The following is a 15,835-nucleotide window of genomic DNA, read 5'->3' as shown; positions in this document are numbered from 1 at the left end:
GGTATGAATAATGATGGAAAAGAGACAATCAAATCTATTTTGCCTTTTTTTTTTCTTTTCTTTTAGTAAGAGATTGTCCCAAAGCTAAATGGCTCAAATTAAGTCCTTCTCTTTCCTTACATAGAACATTCTGAATTTTCCCTTGCCTACCTACTTACGTTCCTATTGATAAGGCCCAAATTCCTCCCTTAATTTCATCAGTTAGTTATATAAAATCTACCTAATTTGGGATGTTTTTATGTCCAGATACTACCAGGAAGGCATATCAAATTATCCATCTCTTTGTTGATCCTACAAATAGTTTGCTCCTTAGGTCATTGTTCATTCCAGGGGAACCTTTCAATAAAAAACTTGAAACATTAATGAAAGCAGTGGAAAAAGTTGTGAGTTCTAGATTCAATGATCTTTACCAATGGCAATCATTTTACACTGATTTATTCAATGTTGGTCATTAAATCTTTGATAATAAGTGGAGGAGCTTCTTATAGATGAATGAGGTTTCCAGAGCATATCAGTGGCATCTCCTACCCCAGGTTTTTAATTAAACTATTAGTGAAAAAAACATTTAATTATTTGATTAAATTGAAACCTTAGTCATCCATCCCTGAGATGAAATAAAGATTCCTTTACCTGTCCATCTGTTGTCCATCAACAATTATTTTGCCATCATCGCCACTCCCTTTAACCTTGGCCTCAACATAAATGTTCTTGTCATCACGAATCCAGCATGTCTTCTTCTCTATAGAGAAAACACATGGAATATAACTATAATAGTTATACACAGTATATATTGGACACTTTCATACTGATAGATATGATCTCGTTTCTGCTAATTCTGCTTGTGTTGAACAAACCTTTACCTCTTGTCTAGTTGGAATCTGCACCCCTCTTAAGTTGTATAAAGAATTATACCACTGTTCAATACATTGATAAGCCCATATCTTATTCTGATATCTACAACTGGGGTCCCACTATCATCCAGAAAGACATGAGCATGTTCTCTATACAGGTTAGTACTGTAACTCCAGCTGATCAATGTGTTATTTTCCCCGGCTGCCCCAACCATTGTGTTGATCTTTCAACTGATGAAAGCCTTAACTGCAGCTCCATCACTGTTATAATTTATGCCAATGCACATGTTAAACTACCTGCTGGATAGTTTCTTCTCTGTGGGAAGATGGCTTACTCCTATGTTCCAGCTTATAGTACCAGGGGACCCTGCTCTCTTGGAAGGTTAACTGTCTTCGTACCCCAAAATTCTTGTCAGGTTAGACATCGCAGAGAACTCATTCTAGATCCCAGCTCCAACAACGATATACATTTATTTAGTCCAGTTGAATATATTTCTTTATCTCTCTTTGTAGTACCTTCTATGACCATAGCCTTAAATGCGGAACTAGCCACATTGCTTGTTCAATGGCATAGGCCCTGAATGCTACTTCACAGGCTATACACGCCGTGGGCCAAGAGTTAGGACAAGTCAGAGAAGCAGTTCTCAAGAACCGAACTGCCATAGACTACCTACTCCTCAAACACAATCAAGGATGTGAAAATTTTAAAGGATTATGCTGCTTCTATCTTTCTGATAATTCTCATTTAATAGAAGATAAGGTACAACAAATCCATAATATAGTTTCAAATATTAAACAACAGACAGAATTCTTTGGCTTAGATTTATCCTTCCTTACTTCCTGGCTTGCTAGCTTAGCAGGAGACTTTCTCATATTTCTCTTATTCATTATTATAGGAATTACCGCTTGCTGTTGCCTACGGTGCATCTCTGCTAGTGCACCACTCACTAGCTGGCTACAAGGGCCTCCAAAGCAACAAAAACCTTATCTGGATCTGCTCTTCTACTGGGGACCCTTAGATAGACCTCTGGACAAGCCCTAGCTGCCAGTCTCTTTCTACGTCCCTCCTCAGCCTGAAGTAGCCAGAGCGGTCATCACCCATATCCCCTAACAGCAGTTAGGGTTACGTTTTCAGAGGGGGGATTGAGAAAGGTTGTTAGCACGTTGTTAGGTAGACAGGGTGTGTGTGTGGGGGGGGTCCTAGTGGAATAAACAAAAAAGTGGCCATATCCTGAAACTCCAGGTTCTGGAATGTCTCCTTCACTCCAGGACAGAGATATGAGAATACGCCTTGAGGTTAATAAATTATCTCAAATCCCTTTTGGCAGAACAAAGGAGCAGATCTAGTAGATAGGAATAGGTTATTTCGTTATTCCCTTCAGCATCATGGGCAAACAGGACAAATCTAAAAGATGAATTCCATTAGAAAACCCCAGTTTCCTTCCCCAAGCAGGCAAGGGAAGGTATGAAAGTAAAAGCCTTTTGCCTTAGCGAGTGGGCTTCCCAGTTTCGGGTACCCCCTCCCGCTTGGGAGCTGCAACCTCTTCTTTTGCTTTTAATAAACTATCTTCTTTTACAACTCTTTGTCTCGCCTGAGTTAGTGTTTCCATTCTTCGGTCTCAAGAGACATGATGCCAGCCTACACCCAGAAATTGCTGGCAAATCCTACATCACTTGACTTGGGATCACCAACATAGGTAATTGTAAAATTAGATAACGTCACGCAAGGTCATCCTAAAGATGCACCCACACAATGACTCTGTAGGAACAAGAAATATTTCAGCAAGGAGAGGCTAGGAATATCATAGTTCATTTTACTACAAGAAAATTACCTGCCCAAACCTTCCCCACTCCCCCTAACCCCAACACGTAGCTCCTACTTACCCCAGGTCCTGGGTGGTTGTCCTGATGCTCTGAACCTTCCCAGCTACCTTCCAAAACACCTCACTCAGAAAGGTCTGGTTATAACTAAGTGAAAATTTAGGATAGTGGTCATGTCTGTACCTCAGGGTTTCTTTAGACCTTATTTTAAATTTTGGAATGAAACCTGCTCAGAGAATGACATAGTAGAATTGGACGAGGGTGGATTGAAGAGAGATATATGGGTTATTTTTGTCATGCGGCATAACTGGTTCATATTATTTTCCCCCATATGTTATTTTTTTCTCCTCAACCTCCTCATGCCCATGACCCATCCCTAAGCAAAGCAGTCTTCCCCAAAGCGATTAACCAATAGGAGGTTTCTGGTGAAATGAGCTAGAACTCATATGAACACCTGAGGCAGCTTCTCAGGCCTCACTCAGAGGCTTCTCAAGTTCTTCCCTGCCTGAGGCAACTAGCCAGGGAAGATGAATAAGAAACATACTTTTAAAGGAAAGTGAGCCTTACCAGAACCTCACAAAAGTCCCCCATCACCGCAACTCAAGTAGATAGGGGGAAGGGAAGAGGAGAGCATCAGCTAGAAGAGGAAGAATACAAACCCCTGGCTAGGGGATGCATAGGTGAAACCCCGCTGCAGCCACACCACTGGTGGTGATGCCAACTCCGTCACCACCACCGCCCCTAACACATGACTCACAAAAGCTAGAGAGGCCTCCTTGCTGCAGGACAGGGCCCTCACCAGATGCTCTCCTCAGAGGTGGAGAGGCAGACTTGGGGACAGAGTGTGTAGGAAGGGGGTGAATTTGGGCAACACTCACCCCTTCTTCCAACATGCTTTTCTCTGCAAAGAATTCTGGTGCTCACTACTTCCCTGTTGTCACCAACTACACGGTGTTGCCCCGTTTCCCTGATTACAATTTGCCACTAAAATTGCTGGGGAAGAGGATTTTTCCACTCCTATCTGACTGATTTTTCATTTGCTTCTACTCGTTTTTTGCGTTTTTAAATACTGGATTTACATTGTATTTCTTCTTTTGGTCTTTTTGCAAAACTGGATTTTGCTTTGTTATATATATGAAAATAAGTTTGTTACGAAAAGCACCCATTTCACATATACTTTGTATATTTAAGGCAAATACTCTGCATTTTAAACCAAATATTATCATTTGAAAAAACATGAATATCACCTGGCACAGATTTCCTCCCCCTAACTTTTTTTTTTAGAAAAACAACCTGAGAAAAGAGATTGAGTTGTCCACAGTCACATAACTAATTAGTGGCAGTCATTAGAATAATGACTAGAAATTAAATCACCTCCCTCTTAAATCAGAGCCCTTCAATTACAACATGCTTCCTCTATCTTATATGCTTAGCTTTTTCTCCCCCAATTTTTCTCTCAAGGCTTGGATTCATCACCAACTTCATGATAAGCAATTTCTTTTATTATCCCTGGAAATAGTGGGAGAGAAGAATTTTTGGAACCTTTCCCTATCTGAGGCCCATTCCCTGATGAGGATGTTTTTGAAGATGAAGTAAATGAAGTCAGTCAACTTGTAATTCTTTGAGTTCATGAATAATTGCAGAGATGGGAATGTAGACAGCAATGGATTTGAGTCAGGCCACCTGGAGTTTGGTCCTGGCTGTGCTAGTAATAAGATGTAAAGAATGGCCTCATCTTTGGGCTTTCGTTTTCTCATCTGTATACTCAGGAGGTTTGCCCAGATGATTACGTAGTTTTAGGTAATTACATATCTTTTCTAATATAAAGGAGAAAACTTAAAAAGTAGAGAAATGTATAAAGAATATTTTTTTAAATCACCCATGATGGGAATCAGACATGACCATTGTTATCTAACTGAAGCATCTCTTTCAAGTCTTTTTTCTATGATATTGATCAAAATTGGAGTAATAAATATTCAATTTTGTAGTTTTTTTAAGTAGACTGTTTACGGGTCCTTATATAAAAATCATTTACATTTGAATGGTGTGTTGTCTTTATCTCGAAAAGCGTTTTTCCTCCCTGACACCCAGCAATTCTAGTTTTCTTTCCCAAGTATCATAATAATATGTTGTGTTTATTTTCCACATTTATTGTCTCATTTGGTTCTCATGGAGGAAGATTAGGTAGAGGAAGAATTATTATCCCATTTGACAGATGAGGAAACCAAGACACAGTAAGAAGTGATTTGCTCTAATTACACAGATAGAGAGGGTCAAGGACAGAAAATTTGAAACAAAGACTACATGCCAAATACTCTAATCACACTGCTTTAAGTTGGACTGAGTTCAAAAAAACAAACTCCATTGTCTGCTAGCCCAGGGGGATGAAAAACTCTCTTCTTTTTGCTGCCAGTGTATTTCTATGAGGAAGAATTGTCTGGCCAAAAAAAAAAAAAAAAAAATTAATTAAAAATTATGAGGTTGTTATATTTTAAGTAATTATTCACAATGCTGAGTCTACTAAATGTATCATCCAATTATCTTTAATGCTTTGGCCCGATTTTTATTTTCTCCCTGGCACTACCATGGTTTTGTCCTTCGTTATCGAACTACCTGCGATAAGCTTCTGTATGACAAGTTTTGGCCTCAGGGATAGTTCTGTTATTGTATTTGATTTGATGGATTATAATTAGCTACTGTAAAATCCAATCATAGTAATGAAATCCAATGACTGGAAACTGGGAACTGATCCAGGACTGGTCTGTGACGGAAATATAATATCCTACATAACTGGCTGGAATTCTAATTGGTCATATTAAAGCCTAATGTTGACTAATTCTGAGAACTAGAACAACACTCACTCATTATTTATGTTGCGTTGCTTAATAATTTTGGAATTAAAAATGTAGGTGGCTTGATGCGAGATCACACAGCGACTCTGACTCCACATCTCCAACTGGCTGAAATTCAGAAGATGCCATGCAGCCCAGACACGTCAAGAGAGAAGGGAAAATATATCATTTATTTAGAGCTTTTTGTATAGCACTTAGCCATTATTTTAAGGCTAAATCCTCATTAACCTTTGTTTTTGCCTGTAACCACCAAGAAATGATTAATCAGGGTGAGCTAGTCTCCCAATTATCTTTTGTTTAGTGTTGGCTGAGTGACCCCGCTGACCTAGAAGACAGCCAGAGAGCAAAGTTCCAACATTAGTCAATTCTGAAGAGGCCCAGAGACAACTTCTATTTGTCCTGCCTTCTAGAGTCTTTTCCTTTCTCCGTCTTCACAGCATGCAGTCCACACCTGCGGTCTAAATCTCAGCCTACTCTCCCTGCTCTGGCATTCACTGACTACTAAGAGGCTTCTAAGAAAGCCTTTATCTGGGTTACTCCTGGGGGGTTCTGTGTGATAATAGTGCTTCCTAGAAGAGAAAACCTGTCTCAGTGCCAAGTAGGCAGGACCTGAGCCTGGCATGCCTCCCCACACGCCTCTTCTCTGCAAACCTCTATTCCTACCCTGGATACTCTGGTTCCTCAATCGCTCAGTGAAAGGTTCATAGAGGTGGGTTATACCCTAAGCAAATAAGTTAGGCTCCAGAACTGATGGCTCCTCTCAACCAATCAAATATCTCAGTTGCCACCTGGAAGCAGTAAAATAAAGTGAAGCCAGCAGCCTCTACAAGTCTTAGCATCAAGGGCAAAGCCTGGAGCAAAAGCAGCTCAGCCTCACTTGTTCTGAGGAAGGATGCAGCCTCTCCAAACTCTGATAGATCCATCCTTCTTAAAGTGATCCATCCAAATAGGCCTAGGCCTAGGAGTGAGCTGAAAGGATTCACTCTACAGAAGATAAGTTTAGGGACTAAAAATGGAAAGGAGGCAACAGGCACTAAAATGAGAAACCATTCGCTATAGAAGGTAGACTAAAAAAGGTTGTCTTCTTTTTAACTACCTCTATTCTTCCTCTCTCTCTGCCGTGTCTCAAATTTATGACAAAATTGGACTCCAGAACAGCTGACTCTGGAAGGGCCAACTTACCCACTCAGCACAGAATACACAGTGAGTAGGGCCCAGGAATATATTTTAATTTTAATGTCTTTTAAAATCAGAAGAAAAACATGAACATATAGAATAATGAATCAAGCCTGGGTAATACTAATTACTCTTTATACCAACACTGTTATAAAATGTGATCCTTAATATTTTTTGTGAAGGATGGGGACCACCAATATAAAAGTGCCTAGAAACCATGAAAGTCATAATGCAACCCCAAACCACAGAGTTCTGACCTTGGCGGGGAGGAGAATGGTCCAGATGGGGAAAGGTCAACTTGTGGGCACAATGTACCATGCTAGGAGTGGAGGAAGGGCTTGACGATAGCTAGGTGCCTCCAGGTAGATGGAACATCATAGACAGATGATGGTGACAGGGGGAGAAATTACTTAGACAGATGTTCAGTATTGGAGAGTCAAGGAATGAAAAGGTGAGTACCTCGGCAGAGGTACTGCTACTACTACTAATAATAATTATTATACTTGAATAGGTAGAATGGAGCAACAGAAAGGAAGGTTCTGAAATTCAGGCAGAGCAATTTAGAAACAGACTACAGAAAACATTGTAGACTCTGGGCAGCACCCCGAAGAAAGCAGTATTTTAGGAAAATGGCTCTGGCAGCAAATTCGGGGTGGATTGGAGCAGGGAGAAGCCGTAGTCAGGGAAACAAGCTGTGAGTCTGTATTTGGGGGAGAACAAAGCTGTATCCTCCTCCTTTCACTACATGTGGCTTCCTGGTGGCTTGCACTCAGTAGACAGAAGGGCTCAGGAAGTAGATTTTGGATATAGAAGATATTCATACACATCTGTGTGCGTGTACGTGTACAAATTTCCTGGAAGAATCCCTAAGAAACAGGGACCTGGGGAGTAGGAACGGGATGCGGGTGGAAGAAGGAGACAGTTACCTTTCGCTTCATACCATTCTGGTCTATTACAATGTGTGGCATGCACATGTGTTTTCATAGTTAACAGATTTTTAAAAGCAGTTCTTGTTATAACATTCAAGGATGAACGATCACATCAAAACCGAACACACAGCTGTGCAAATGTCTTTGCTAGTCTGGGCCACTTAGCATATTTAAAGGTATGCAGGAAATAGTATACGTAGAAAGCAGCACTGGATGGGAGAAAACTGCTTGTGCCAGGAGTACAGAGGACCTGGAAATTGTCTGGGGAGGTAACTGAGGCCAAGAGAATGAGCCACGTGACAGCAAAGGGAGGATCAGAGTTTTGCTTGCTCCTTGGCCTCCTAACTCAAGGCCCCTATCATCTTCTGGGTCCCTTTAATTTCAAGTTGCACACATGGCTTTAGAACTTTATAGAATAACATACTTTTTACAGCACAGTCATATCAACACCTTGAAATAGAAAATGAACGAGCCCAAACTCCCAGAAAAAGCAAACAAATTAACCTTGCCAGCAAAATAAACAGGAAGTATATTGTAATCATGATAGAGAAACATACATGAATACAGACCTAAAGGTAGTTCTTTCAGCAGGATAAATGAATCTAGATATTGAGAGGAAATTAAATTTGAGACTGGGATTTTGCCTTTTTCTTTTTTTTTTGTCAAAACATTCTGAGACTTACTGTAAACTTGTATCTGCTGGTAAATACTATATTGAAGAGGCAGAAATGAGAAGGGAGCAGGGTTAAAATGCTGGCAGAGGAGAGGAAGGAATAAGGACGAGGACTGATGGCATGTTGCTGTGAATACCTCACATCTGGGCCCAGTGATTCCTCTGAGCATTCAGGAGCTTGATTTGTCAACTTGTACTGGGATGATGACGCTCTGGGAGTCACGTAGCTCATAAATCTGATGACTGTATTATTTATTATCCAAACCTGGACATATTTATTTCATACCTAGACACTTTTGGGAGTGAAAGGGGGTGTTATTAACAATTAAACCTAGGCAACAGACATAATCTGATACTGCTCCCAAGCAAATAGGGACATGTGGACACCCACTCAGGAGAATTCATGACTTGGAATGATAATTCATACATTGGCAATAAAGGTAGACCTTTTCGGTAACTACAACATCCAGCTTACTTGCATCCATTATGCACAGGGCACTGAGAGAGCATCACCGTCAGAAAGTTGAACTCAGGAAAAGGCCTTAGATACTCATGTTTGTAGTACGGCCAAATAACTCCTCCTGTTCTGTTCTAGCATTCACTTTTTCAGGGATTGGGTGAATAAGTATTAATCTATAAACTACCACTCTTCCATTTGCATTGATATGATGCAATTTCCAGAAGTAAATGTAGCTTAGTTACCTTGTTAACAAGATAAAGACAAGAGGTGAGAAGTCCTGATGTGAGCTTTTCATCTTAGCCTGGAAAAGATCACATTCGTCCAAATCTAGCTGCCCTTGACAGGAAATAAATAAACGCCTGCCATGTGAGAAGGGACATCAGCTGGGGTGGCTGGGGACTGAAACATTTCCCAGGATTGGGACTGTTGGTTCTCAAACCAAGGAAGTCCCAGGCAGTCTGGGACAAGTTGGTCACCTTACCTTTAGTCTAGAGCATTGAGTTATTTTAAGAATAAAATTTCTATTTTGAAAATTAGCTATTTTTATGTTGATTATATTTTTGTGGTTCTCTCTCTGCCAGGTATGTTGTAAACAGCTTTTCGAAAATGTCCATTTATTTTCTTATTAGACATATATTTATTGCCTATCTATAATTACCCACATTAGTTTCAAGGGGTACAACGATGGGCAGATTAAACACACTCTTTGCCTTTTAGGGTAATAGACTTACACCGGGTTGGGTGTGGGGTGTGGTGGGAGAGGGAATTCTTTCTGTCTTGAAATATGGCTATATTTTAGGGAAATTTGTAGAGAAATATCTTTGCACCTTGGGGAGGGGTGGTGTTGGTCATGTAGCAGATATGAGATTGATGGGCCCCGGGGGAGCTAAGGAAGCCAGGGAATAGGTGAGCTTGTGCCCCTCATCCCGCAGCTAAAACCTTAGACAGGGTTATGTTCTTCTGGACACAGAAGCCTTTTTCTCCCAGTTCTTTCACAGGCTCCTTCATTCCCTTATCATCCTCCGCTTGCCACTTCAGCGGAAGGACTCCCATCTTTGACTCTTGATCACCCCTAACATAGAACCCTTGGAGTCTTCTCCAATTTCTCCTTCTCTCTCACGCCCACATTCAATTGATCACCAAGTTCTATTGATTCTATAATTATCAGGCCCTTATCCACTGACACAGTTTGGAGTGCCCACTAAGCCCACACACTTCTCTGAGAAGTACCTGGCATCATCCACAGGCATGAATCAGGAGTTGTCATGTCTGTAAGGTGCCACTGGTGTCCTGGCCCAGCTGATTACGCCAGGTGTGAGGACTTGATCCAATCAGGGACAATCAGGGTATCTTTCCCTGGAATATAGATTTGGGACGTAGGTGCCATTCTCAGTCTGGGCTTTTTGTTTTTCATGGAGTGACATGAACTTAGGGGTTGAGGTTGGCATTGTGCTGTGGTCACATGGTGTCTATGCATGGTGCTTAGTAGAAGCTCAATAGAGAGGGAGTCACAAGAATGAGGAGAAGCAGCAATGAGGGAAAGAGAGAAAGAGAATTTGCTTGCTTGTATTTCAAAAAGCTTTCCTGGTACCTCTTGAGACCTAGATTCAACTCCTGCTTTTGGTTTCCATAAGATCTTTCAGTAACCCTCCAATCAATCCCCATTTTCCCCTCAACTCTAAATTATCTTAAGTGAGTTTCTGTTTTTGCCATCAAAATATCCTTAACGAAGACATTATGTTCCAATCTTTGTCCTAATACCAGTTCTTATTTTCTCTGCTAGGATGATGTGAAGACCATACGTAAATAAAAGTCAGCACAGTGTCTGGTGCTTAGCAAAATTTCAACCATTATTAACTACTTATTACTATTCAACAAGCATTTGTTCAGTCTTCGAACACTGTGCTAAATATGCAGTAGGGTAGCTTTGCTTTCTAAATGAATCTGAGAAGTGCAAAACCGTGATCGAGGGCAGTACCTTTGGGAAGTAGGGAGGGAAATTTGCAAATTGATAACTGTAATTGGGTAACTGGAGGTTAGATGACAGTGTCGATTTCTTAGGCAGTTCTATCCTGCGAGGTCACATTGACTTGTCTTCTCACTGCTAGTCACAGTGACTTCACCATTAGGCAATCTTATCTCTTTCTCTCAGGGCCAGAAAATAAATTTCTAGATGGAGGGGACTGCCTCCTTTGAAATCCATACCACCTTGGCATTTTAGTGCTTTAACTGTAAGCAGAAACTCAACCAAGGCCTGTTAAGTAAATTGTCAAAAGAGTTAAATGATTTTCATCTTAGCAACCTGAACTGTTTTTCAAGTTGGTTTTATCATAATTGATTAGATTCACTTGAGTTCTTCATCAAGTTGGGTTATTATGCGTGTTTACTTTCAAATGCTTCCACTGCTGGGAAACCACGATGCAAATAATAAAAGGAAATATTAATATTCCTCTGAGTAAACAAACACTAAGAATCTCTTGACAGAGCCTCTTCCATTATTAAAATTGGAGACAAAGAATGCCTGAAAATGAGAATGGATTTATCCAGATGTCAACAGAGGAAGGGGAGAATTATCAAGCACTTAAATAATTCCCAACATGCTACAACATGTGTCGCAAGGCAGTAAGTGAAATACATCTAGTTACAAGGCCCAGTGAACACCACTGATCTGGGGAAATACTACAAGATACTCTTAATTAGGGGCGCTACTGGGTAGACAAATGATGGTGATGTCTCCTAATATTTATGCTGCGGGGATAATCTGCTACATGCCTCAACTCAGCAAGGTTTAATCAGAAGAAAATTGCTAATAGCTTAGGCTTTATGCATAAATCTACCACCTCTTAACCAGCTACAATAGCTGCATTTTATTTATTTATATGCTCTTCAGCTTTCTATAAGAGCAAGGCCTTTAAGCAGGTTTATCTCCTTAGAAGAGAAATGTTAAAATGTCGAATTGAATTGAACAGCAAATCAAGAGTGTTGCACAAATTATTGATTATTTGAAGCATTCACTTCAAAGAGTGATTTGGTGATGACTACAGTTCTTGAGGCAATCCAGTTCACACTCCTGGAATCTGCTCCCTCCTCCATGTCTCTCCCTCGGCCACTTTGATTTGGCTTTTCCTCCCATCACTCCACAGAAACTGTTCTTCTAATGATTTCCTAAAGACAAACCCTAATGGTACTTCTCAGTCTCTAATGGAACAGGACTTTATTGGGGAATAGTGTGTACTTCCAGGACTTTTTTCCAAATCAATTTGTTGTCCTTTCAATCTTAGTTGTGGAGGGCGCAGCTCAGCTCCAGGTCCAGTTGCTGTTGCTAGTTGCAGGGGGCGCAGCCCACCATCCCTTGCAGGACTCAAGGAATTGAACTGGCAACCTTGTGGTTGAGAGGATGTGCTCCAACCAACTGAGTCATATGGGAGGCAGCTCAGCTCAAGGTGCCATGTTCAATTTTAGTTACAGGGGTGCTGCCCACCATCCCTTGTGGGACTTGAGGAACTGAACTGGCAATTTTGTGGTTGAGAGCCCACTGACCCATGTGGGAATCGAACCAGAAGCCTTCAGAGTTAGGAGCATGGAGCTCTAACTGCCTGAGCCACCGGCCCGGCCCCTGGGATACCATCTTGTTTTTCCTCTTTCCCTTCATGTTCATGAACTTATCAAAGGTCCACCCATCAATCAACACAGTGGGTATCAGTGACACTTCTCTTCAATGACCTCCTTCCACTTGTTCCTCTCTCCTAGTTTCCACTGGCCTTTCTAGCCTGTCCAGGACTATCTTTCCTATTCCTTCCCCTCTTCCAGTCTCTGATCAAAACTCCAGTTCTCTGCACTCAGCTACTTGCTATTTATCCAGAGGAAAACTTCTAAATAAATTCTGTCATGCATTCACTTTTGAGTATGCCCTCTTAGGTTCTGTGGGTTAAAAAAGTAATAAGACTTTAAGAAGTTCCCGCTCTAATGGGGCGTGGGTTATAGGGATGTGTTTCAACTCTTATAATTGATATGGGAAATGCTGGGATAGAGCCATGTACAGGATGACACAGGTCATGGAGGCATGACCCGCTCACCTATAATTGCATTTTTTTAAAATAACCATTTGCAACTCAAATAAAGGAATCCCAAATGCCCCTGAGATGACACCTGTAGAGTCAATACCAACACTATTATATAAGAGCAAATAATAGTTGCCATTTCTGAGGGTTTATTGTGTACCAGGCACTGGGTTAAGTACTTTACATATAATAACTCTTTTAAGCTCCCAGCAGCTCTATGAGGGACATATATAGTAACCCACATTGTATAAAGACACTGAGACTTGGAGAAGTAGCAACTGATGACTCTGGTTTGGAAACCAGATACAAGAAAGTCATCCTTGATTCCTGTTTCTCCCTTCACCTTCATAGCCAATCAAGTGCCAAGCTCTGCTGACTCTTATCTCAGAACTATCCACATCTTTCCATTCTACTGTCAGAACCCTGTTCAAAGATATTATCATGTCTCTCCTGGCTTATTGCTTTACTCTCTTAATTGGTCTCTTGACAGCAGCCAACCCAGAGTGAGGCTGCATATATAGGAACACAGTCATATTACCATCTTTTTTAAAACTTTTTCACATTTTACTTAAGTCCAACATGTTACCAGAGCCTACAGAGCTCTTCACCCTATGGCCTATCTGATGTCCCCACCGTCTCCCTTATTCTCTCATCCCCAGACATGACCTGGCTGGTACACTACTAGTAGATGCAAAGGGCACTCTGCCCTCTGGCTGTTCACACATAATGTGACCTCAGCATGGAACATTCAGCCCTGTCCCTCCCCCTGGCTAATTCCTAATCATCCTTTGGGTCGCCATTCAGCAATATTTCTGTAATAAGGTGTTCTCTAGGTGGTGTGTCTCTTAGATGCATTCTTAGATCCCTTTATTACTTGTATCATGGTAGTCTTCATTCTATATTATTATTATGTAATTGTCACTCTTCCTAACTAAGCATAAGCAATCTTAGGGTAGGGACTAGGTCTGCTACATTCAGAGCGGACTCCAGTCCTTTGCACGGAGTAGGGAATAAACCAACAAATTAGATCCACGTTTCTGCCTCCTGAGTCCATGATCCCAAACATGATGCTATACTGCCTCCTGGCTCAGCACCAGTTTAGAAGGGATCATGTTGTTCGTTAGAAAGTCTTCTAATCAAGATGCAACATGTCCTTACAGATAACATGTCCTTGGTTAAGAAAGCATCACCTCCTCATTCTCTAAATTGGATGAGAAATGAAAATTAAGGTCTATGGTTCAAAAGGAGTATGATGACAAAAATCAACTTGTTGGTTATATTAAGAAAACTGAACTTGCAGGAAAATTTTTAAATGAGTAGTTTACTTTTTAATAAAAGTAGTTGTCAAGAAATCTGAATTGTATTATCCCATGATTTTTGAATCCATGGGATTGAAGAACTAAAAGTTCTTTAACTCAGCTATCTTAGTGCTCCATAATTTAGAGGTGAGCATAAAAAGGAAAATAAATGACTGGCCCAAGTTCACCAGCCAATGACAGTGGAGCCAGGATGAAAGTATGGGCAGTTTCGAGCAGAATATAGAAAAAAATACTCATGATAGATCTATGAAGAGAATTGAAGATAATGAAGAGTCGGATCTTTGTGCTTCAGAGTTTAAGGCAAATCAGTTCTCCCTAATATACAAGTTAACAGCACAGAGAATAAATATTAGATGGACTGGAACATTGCCATAAAATATGCCTTAGGGTCAGTGACCCATGATATGCATCATAGCTTAACATCTAGTTTAGAATTACTGGTGATATTACTGAGCACATATGATATGCATTAGACATATTTAATGATTCTAAAATGTGATGTATAATAAAAGACAAGGTATTATTTGTATTATTCTGATTGTTTTTGTATTTTTTGAATGCTATGACCCTAACCCAGGATAATTACATGAGTTTTAACTAATAATTAGAATCAAAATCTTCACATGATAGATATTCAAAGATATACTGATCTAAAATAAAGTTGGAGCATTATGTATTCTAATTCAATTAATTTCAACAGATACTTTTTGAACAACCAATAAGTGCCAAGAATTAGCAAAATATTAGGGTACCAGAATAATGAATACATAGTTTCTAGTCTCAAGATTTAAATCTAGTAGGAAATAAGACTTGAAAACAAATCGTTTTCAGTAAAAATGCAATAATGGACATACATTCTCCAAGAGATTATAAAATAAAAAAATTGTTAAAATTCTTACCTCAGAATGATTCCATTGTACAAATACATTGGGTTTTAAAAAAATATTTCATTTCATATAATGGAAAACCCCCAAGGAAAAAAATTAGTAAGAATAACAAATTGTCTTTTGTACCCATCATTTAACAAATTGGTGTAAAAGGGAGAGATTAAAAAACCTACCTTGGAGGGCGACCTAATGGCTCAGTTGGTTAGAGCATAAGCTCTCAACAACAAGGTTGCCAGTTCAATTCCCACATGGGATGGTGGGCTGCACCCCTCTGCAACTAAAGATCAAAAATGGCAACTGGACTTGGAGCTGAGCTGCACCCTCCACAAACAACTTGGAGCTGATGGGCCCTGGAGAAACATAACTGTTCCCCAATATTCCCCAACAAAAAAAAAATTAAAAAACAAAACAAAACAATACCTGCTTTGGAAAGAGCAAAAGAAATGAGCAGAGCAGTGCTGAATCAAGTCTTTATACACTTTTGTCAAGGTCAATGGTGACAACCTCAGTCAATTTTGCCACTGTTTCTAAATGTGTCTGCTGGTTTTTGAGACACTGAACCCTTGGATCTGGATTTGGCACCCAAAATGTCTCTGAGGCAAGGGCGTGAGATGCCAGAAAATTATTCCATTTCTATAACCCAAATCCACAGACTAATTTAACTAATTCTCTAAATGCTTGATGCACAATAGGATTAGACGATATTAATAAGAGAAGCAGCAACACCACCTCTGGTGGTATCAATTTTGGAGTCTTGGGCCCTAGAGCTATCTCTCCCAGTGCTTTTGAACAATTAAGTTAAGGGT

The 15,835-nt window shown here is 40.3% G+C and overlaps 1 protein-coding gene across 1 annotated transcript in view; it reads right to left on the bottom strand.

The window, feature by feature from the left end:
* The window catches only part of MYH15 (myosin heavy chain 15), a 128,492-nt gene extending 122,045 nt beyond the window's left edge, over nucleotides 1–6,447 (bottom strand). The window contains 4 exon segments of the mRNA XM_074319470.1: nucleotides 631–645; nucleotides 648–737; nucleotides 1,106–1,112; nucleotides 6,371–6,447. Coding sequence (XP_074175571.1) covers nucleotides 631–645; nucleotides 648–737; nucleotides 1,106–1,112; nucleotides 6,371–6,447 — 189 coding nt within the window.
* Between the last annotated feature and the right edge of the window lie 9,388 nt (nucleotides 6,448–15,835).

Source organism: Rhinolophus sinicus, linkage group LG01 (genome assembly GCF_036562045.2).
Source record: "Rhinolophus sinicus isolate RSC01 linkage group LG01, ASM3656204v1, whole genome shotgun sequence".
In the NCBI taxonomy this organism is placed as follows: Eukaryota; Metazoa; Chordata; class Mammalia; order Chiroptera; family Rhinolophidae; genus Rhinolophus; species Rhinolophus sinicus.
This window is presented reverse-complemented; position numbering and strand designations above follow the sequence as displayed.